The 7389-nt window shown below is 52.3% G+C and overlaps 1 protein-coding gene across 1 annotated transcript in view; it reads right to left on the bottom strand.

Annotated features, from left to right (window-relative positions):
• Nucleotides 1-3756: 3756 nt before the first annotated feature.
• Eps8l2 (EPS8 like 2) overlaps nt 3757-7389 on the bottom strand; it is a 22392-nt gene continuing 18759 nt past the window's right edge. The window contains exons 16-21 of the mRNA XM_021168945.2: nt 6354-6459; nt 5659-5778; nt 5331-5403; nt 5028-5208; nt 4804-4936; nt 3757-4655 (exon numbers count right to left, since the gene is read on the bottom strand). Coding sequence (XP_021024604.1) covers nt 4542-4655; nt 4804-4936; nt 5028-5208; nt 5331-5403; nt 5659-5778; nt 6354-6459 — 727 coding nt within the window. The 3' untranslated portion in view covers nt 3757-4541. The remainder of the gene's footprint in view (nt 4656-4803; nt 4937-5027; nt 5209-5330; nt 5404-5658; nt 5779-6353; nt 6460-7389) is intronic.

Here is a 7389-nt window from a genome sequence, read left to right as displayed (position 1 = left end):
CCCCCACCTGCTCTTCCCAATGTAGAGAGAGATCAGTGTTGACCTCTGGTCTCTGACTCTTCTTGCACTCAGCATGTGAGCATGTGCACGCGCCCACACACGCGCGCGCACACACACACCACTGTTGCACTCAAAGCAGGATTCATAGCAGGAAGATGAGGTTTCAAATGCCTCATTTGGGAAGTTACAGAAAGATTTTTTTTTTTCAGAAAGATTTTTGTATATCCTATTATTTCATTTTAAGGCAGTTGTGAGCTGCCGCAAGGGTGCTGGAAACTGAAACTGGCTTCTTTAGAGGAGTGACCAGTTCTCTCTCTCTCTCTTTTTTGTTGTTGTTGTTGTTTTTTGAGACAGGGTTTCTCTGTATAGCTCTGGCTGTCCTGGAACTCACTTTGTAGACCAGGCTGGCCTCTGCCTCCCGAGTGCTGGGATTAAAGGCGTGCGCCACCACGCCCGGCTTGTGACCAGTTCTCTTAACCACTGAACCATCTCGCTGACCCCTCAGAAAGTTCTTGCTCAGGACCTGTATGTGGAAAGCCTAGCAGGGCTCTCTGAGTTTTGAAACTCACCTTAGTCATGTGTTCATTGTACACAAATGGATTATGCCTCCTATATGCCGAGTCCTAACCAAGTATCCAAAGGTTCTCCTTGAACTCGACCCCATGCTTCTCCCTGTTCCCCTGCTACTCGCCTGTACCTCAAAGCCTGAAGAAAGTTCTTAAGCAGCTGTGCCCCTAATACCATCCACAGTGAGGTGTGCACTTAAGACCACTCAGTGTGTAATGTGTCTCTTGACAGCACTTTGGGGAGCGGTGATCAACAAAAGAGGTTTAGTTTTGGTTGTTCTTTGGGGCAGGGTAGCACTATAAGCCCATGCTGGCCTCAAACTCATGGTAATCCTCCTGCATCAGCACTCCAAATGATAACATTATAGGCACGAATCACCATGCCTGGCAAGGGATTCTTAGGCTTTGTATGCTCAGAGCTGTATAGCTTGGCCATCACTCCTTTCTGCTCTGTGCCCCGTAGCAGCACACACACATTGTCTCTTTGAACTCAAATTCATGTCTTCTTGTTTGAGCACAAGTTATTTGGCTACAGATCTTCTCCATGCTTTCTCTCTGACACTTGACAGTTTTGCCTGTTATGTTGCATCCAATACTCCCAGGGGAACATTCACTTTTAGGGCCAGGGTAGATCCTTTCTGCTTCTCCACACAAAAAGCATTTTTTTTCGGCATTCACCCATGTCCAGGGTCCCTTCATGGGATTTGCACAGAGATTTAGCCACTTTGGCTAAGCATCACTGTCCCCAGGTTAAGTGTGCATCTTGTGCTGAGTCACCCAGGTAGAAGGGACATCTCAGCATCTCTGTCATTCCTCCAAATACCTTGAGAAGGCAACTATTTTATATCATTTTCTAGGAAAGAAGGGAAAGCCTCTTCTGAGTGGTAGAGGAAGCCCTGTGTTTTGAATGGCTTGAGTAGCCACAGGCATCCATGGCCTGCTGTGGATGGTCAGGAGGTTGGCAGATCACAAAGACATGCTTGTCCTCAGACAGAGATGGGCCTTGTTCATGGAAATATTTGTTGGTGGTGGAGCTAGGCACAGAGCAGTAGTCCCAGCAGTCCCACACACGAAGTTTATTGGCTAAGTAGCTTAGAAACCAACTCTAGGTTTGGGGGTTTTAAGTTCATTCTTCGTTCTTGTCCAGGGCAAATCTACCCAACCTATGGACAGACCCTCTTCAGCTGGGTTCCCACAGGTAGGGCGAACCTTTCCCTCTCCTGCTGACCTGCTGGGTAGGGATCAGGGAGAGTTGTATTATAATTAGGAAAGTTGCACTTGAACCCCAGCCCAGGTGACCTGGGTTCTTTGTGTCTCATTCTTTAGTCTGGACCAGAGTGAGGTCACCCAATGCTGGGGATAGTGCTTGGTGCATGGTCCTTGTTTGTTATCTGTCATTTGCAGGCCCCGGATAGTGACAGCCACAGAGGGAAGAGTAAGTAGTTAGGGAAGGTCCCAAGTTGGAGCGCCTTGGGGCTGTAACACTTCCATCTCTTCACTAGGTGCCTGTGATAGGTGGTCCTCTGCTATTCTCTCTGAAAGGTTCTGAGGATTCAGGACTTAGCTCTGTTGGCAGAATGTTTTCCTTCTATCCCCAGCAACACATAAAACTGGGTGCCTGCCTATAATCCTTCAAGGCCATCCATCAGCCATATCAAAAGTATGAGGTGTGTGCTATGTGAGATTGTGCCTCACAGAATTAATAAGGAGAGCTGTCTCAGCCTTTAGGGACGGTTACTGCTGCAGAGGACCAGGGTTGGGGATCCAGGACCCACAACTATCTATAACTCCAGTTCCAGAGAATCTGTCTGGCCTTTGTGGGCACCTGGCACACATATGGTATATATGGTGTACATATGGACATATAGGACATGTACAGGCAAACATTCATAAACATAAAAATAAAAGCAAGAAAAATCGTAAAAATATTTAAAAGTAAAGATTTTTGACTTTTTAAAAAAGTTTTTTTTTTAAAAACTCTGTAACCCTGGCTGGACGGGAACTTGCTGTGTAGACCTATTTCTAATTCACATAGACCTTCCTCCTGCCTCTGCTTTCTGGAATTAAATGTGTATGCGACCACACCCAGCTCTCTACTTTTTAAAAAGGACCTAGAGGTGGTGGAAGGCCCTTGAGAGAAGAAGGGACAACTTCCAAGAACTCAGAGGCCTGAGCCAGTTGTTCAGCTAGGGCCCAAGCACATGGGAGTGAGGAGTCCAGAGCTCCTGGGGCAGGGGAGGCTGCTTGGTCTGGAGCCTCCTCAGCTCCGTGGAAGCCACAATAAGTGTAGGCAGATGGGGAAGGGCTAGGAGGGTTAGATGAAGAAGCAGATACAGGTTCTGGAGACTCCGTAAGGGTGGTGCCAACCATCTTGGAGATAAGACTGCTGGAAAGACTGGGTCCCATAGGGCTTGTCTGAGCTGAGGGGCTGGAGCCTCTGAGACCTGAGGCCAAGTCTGGGTAGGTGGTGGATTAGTTGAGGGGCACAGTCTCTTCACCTCAGTCTCGGCACAGTAGGTTGAGGATTCAGGTGATCCTTGTCAGGATTTGACACACTAGCAATTTGGAATGCAGGACAGTCCTCACACCAGATACAAGGTATCTAACAGTCACCCAAAGATGTATAAGGAGCTACCAGCAGATGGCACCAAAGGCTTGCGTCAAAGGAAAGTCTCTGGCCAGTCGGGCAGATACCTGGGTCTCTCTCCAACTTGTCAGTGAGGTCTTTCAGGCCCCTGCTCTCCTTTTGACACCTCCCTCATCTTGGAACAGTCTTCTAAATAGTGTCTCTATCTCCCTCTGATTCATGCTCCTGGGCCTGCTGAATTCTGCTCCTACTCAGAATGGGACCTTTGAAAGCCAGCTGGTTGGAAGGTTTTGGGCTGTCTAGACACCCTCTGGAGTCCCTCCCAGAAATGTCCTTAGGGCCGTTTTGGATGGGTGTGGAGGTGAGAGGTGTCCCCTGGCATGGCCAAAGCACTACCTGTGTGGATGGGTTGCTCTCTCCTGGAAAGATCTTTGAAGGACATGGCCAGGCTTCGTGGTCTACAAGTAGGATCCCAGCACAGAAGGCTTAGGCAGGATGACTATTCAGAGTTCAGGGCCAATGCACTATCCCAGAGAAAAGGAGAAGGAGGAAGAGGCAGTTTGGGTGTCAGAGTACTTCTACCCCAAGAAACAGATATATAAGTTGCTAGGAGACATCTGGTTTATTGACATAGCTGTGGAGTCCCCACTCTCATCTCTGGGTCTGGGGCTCCATCCAGAGCTGGGAAATGCACCAGACACCAGCGAACAGGCTGGTGGAAATAGCCAGAGACATCTATTATCACAGGCTCTTTGGGTGGGATGGGACATTTGAAGTCAGAACCTATGTCTGGTGCATTCTTAGGTCTCAAAGAAGAAAGAATACAGCATACTCTATACCAGCAGGTCACCCAAGGCCTCCTGTCCTGTAGCCCCTGACCAGGTTGTTCCTGGGATGCTAGCAGCGTGAAGGGAGTGGGCAAATATGTAGGCAAGGACACCAGGCTGGTCAGCTGAGGGCTCAGGCCCATCCTGCAATTGGGGTACAGTGGATGCAGGGAAACGTGAATGTAGAAACAAGCAACACAAGGGAGAGCTGCGGAGTTGGGGCCCAGCATCGTTAAGGAACAAGGACCTTCATGTGCACCAAGAAGACCAGGGGAAGAGGCCTTGCCCACCGGGAGAGTCCTGGGGCCTTGGCAGCAGGTTGAGAAGGAACTGGCACTGCCAGGTACAGGTTTGGCTGAGGCTGGCCTTGGTTTTGGAAGAAGAGTATTGGGTTGGGGGTAGGGCTCGGGTGGCAAAAGAGCTACCCACAGGTGTAGCTAGGCTCATACACAGGACTCTGCCTGGAGGGCAGGTAAGCCAGTTACACCCAGCCCATCTGTGTCCTTGGTATAAAATAATACACATATAAAAATAATACTCCATGCATTTGGGTTGGGCCCATTACAGGTGCGGCGCCCCCTCTGACTCTGGTGAAGTGTGTTGGCTGGTATAGCTGTCCTCGGCCCTCCTGATCTTGTTCATAAGCTTCTCCAGTTCTGACCCACTTTGTTGTTTCTAGGAAAAAGAGATTGGACCTCAGCCGGGAGGTTGGGGAATAGAGAGGGTACAGGACAGGGCCCTGCTGTTTCCTGTTTTTCCAGTGACCTCAGGTGCAGGTGCTTATGCCCAGGAAGGAACTCAGAAGCAGGCAGGAGCTGCTCACCTCCAGGAAGGCCTTCTGAACTGTGAGCTGGCTGTACACGCGACTGCCCTCTTCTCCGCACACTTTTTTCAGTTCCTCCTTGTTGAGGGAGAAGAGCTGGGGTCCAGTTAAGATGCCCAGGTTCTCCACGATCCTAGGGGCAGGTGGGCGTGAGGGCGGGGCCATGGGCGGGACACTGTCCTCCAGGCCCCGCCCGCCCCACCGGCTGTGCACACGGGGCTCACCTGGCACTGAAGGCCTTGGCTTCCAGCCAGGCGCGGACCTCATCCGGACCTGACTCGAACGTAAGCGGCAGGTGCACTGGCTGGCTGCGCTCCACGCGGAAGTTGCGCTGCGGCTGTGTCTTGATGTGGCTGATCTTTTTCATGAGCTCGTCATTGACCTCGTCCATGTGGTGGATTAGCTCTGTGGGGCGCACGCTCTCAGCCCCTTCACTCGGACCCATTCTCTGCCTCCCCCCCCCCCATCCTATCACTTCCCTCCCCTGCCCCTCCCCGCACTTCTAACTCCAAAGTGGATCTACTCACCTTCTTTGTTCCCTGCGAAAATTGGGGGCAGTTTGTGGGTGGGGCTGGCTGGACCCCAGTATTTCTGGCCAGACTGCAAGGAGTGAGGAAGAGGTGAGGGGTAAGGTGAGGGGCTATTATATAAGGACTTACCCAGGACCCCAGATGGGTGGGTCAGCCCTTTCTTCCCTTGAGTAAGACCCCAGGAACCCACACAGCCCTTGGCCCAGCTTGGGGGCAGCAGGTTTCCGGGGATCAGGTTCAAATATCACATTGAGACCAGCTGCACCCCTAACCTTAGGGGCTCTGACTGTGCTGTAGACAGAATGGAGCCGTGGCAGGCGATCACCTGTTCCAAGGGGGCACCCACGTCCTCCTGCCGAGCTTCAGCCAGGATGTTGCAGGGCACATAGCCCGCCTGGCCACTGCGATTTCGTAGCTTCCACCACTGCCGGCCATCCTCCAGCACCTGCCAAGTGTCCAGATGTCTGTGAGACTCACCAACATCCTCGTGCAGACCTCAAATACTATTAGAGTCAGATGCTGGGGACACTTGCCAAACCCTTCACAGAGGGCCAAAGCATTGTCCAGGTATCTCAAGCACAGCTCTCTATCCTCTGGACATGTCTTGGCCTGATGGGCTACCCAGTCCCTGCCTGGCTTCCCCAGTCCTGGAGATAGGGTACCTCTTAACCTGATTCTGAATGCAGAGCTTCCCCCAGCCTGCTCCACTTTCTGTCCCTCAGTAGGTGGCCTGGATTCAGGTTAGGCACAAATAAGTTGGTCCAGGGTGGTGATCTTGGGTGGCCATGAATGACAAGCCCCTACTGGCTTCTACCGAAGGGCCACCCACCACAGTAGACCTTCAGGGATCCCCCAGACATCAGAAGGCAGCTCAGTGGCTCAGCCAGACTGTGGTGGGGGTCAGAGAGGGCACTGGAGGCCCGGTAGGAAGCCCAGGTCAAGCACACTGGGAAGATGGGTGGATTACAGACCATGGTCCCAGAACATGCCCCACTTCCCCTGTATAGCCCTGGTCCTTACCTCTAGGACCTCGTCCTTGAGCACAGACAGCTCATTGGCGTTTCGCGCTGTGAAATCATAGAGGATCTTGACATACTTGGTCATGGCTGGTGTCGCCTGGTAGCCCCTGCAGGACCAGGAAGAGTTGAGGCCCAGGGCTGGACAGAAGTCTTTTACTGCTTCCCAGCTGCAGCTGCCTCCCGTTCTGCTGCCCAGGTTGCAGTGAAGAGAGGCTGTGCTTCTCAGCCAGGAGTGGAAACTGTGACACTCCAGCAGGCAGGGGGAGGCGGGGAACAGACTCCAAGAGGCTGGCCCAGCTCAAACTATCTTGGGGAGTCTCTTGCCCTGCTCCTCAGAGGGACTAGAGCAAGAGGTGTGCCTAGGGAGTGACAGGGTCACATGTTCCCAGTTGACCACAGGGCTAGGAGATTTTCAGTTACAGCCCCTTAGAGATATTATGTGTCCTTTCTGGAAGTCCCCTTGCATCTCTGGAGCAGGGGTGAGCTCTGGCTAATGGTCCCCCCCCCCAGCCAGGTCATGTTCCTGGTCAGTGTGGCACTGGAGAGAGAGGAGGGGTGGGGGATCCAGGTCTGTGCCCAGTGTATTGATAGGCTGAGAATGTCCCATAAATATGATCCCAGTAGGGACACTGGATAGCAAGCTAAAGAAGCCCAAGGAGAGGGGTTCTCTTTGAAAAGGAGCCCTAGGACCACCAGGTAGACCCTGGGTAGGAGTAAGAACCAGAGGAGGGGGAGGTAAGAGGGATACCCCCATGTCTTGGGCTTCTGTTTAACTCACGGGGAGTGTGGGATGTGTAGTGGGGGAGGGGATAATCAGAGCCCCTTGCTCTGAGTCCCCAGCAGCACCACAGTGGGTGGTGCTTGGAGAAGTTGCTGGTGGTGTTTGTTTGTTTTGTGTAGCCCTGGCTGTCCTGGAACTCACTCTGTAGACCAGGCTGGCCTCGAACTCAGAAATCCTCCTGCCTCTGCCTCCCGAGTGCTGGGATTAAAGGCGTGCGCCACCACACCCGGCTTGGTTCAGTGAATTTCTAACCTTG

The sequence above is a fragment of the Mus caroli genome, chromosome 7 (assembly GCF_900094665.2).
Source record: "Mus caroli chromosome 7, CAROLI_EIJ_v1.1, whole genome shotgun sequence".
Lineage (NCBI taxonomy): Eukaryota > Metazoa > Chordata > Mammalia > Rodentia > Muridae > Mus > Mus caroli.
The sequence above is the reverse complement of the archived record's forward strand: the minus strand, read 5'-3'. Positions and strand labels throughout refer to the sequence as shown.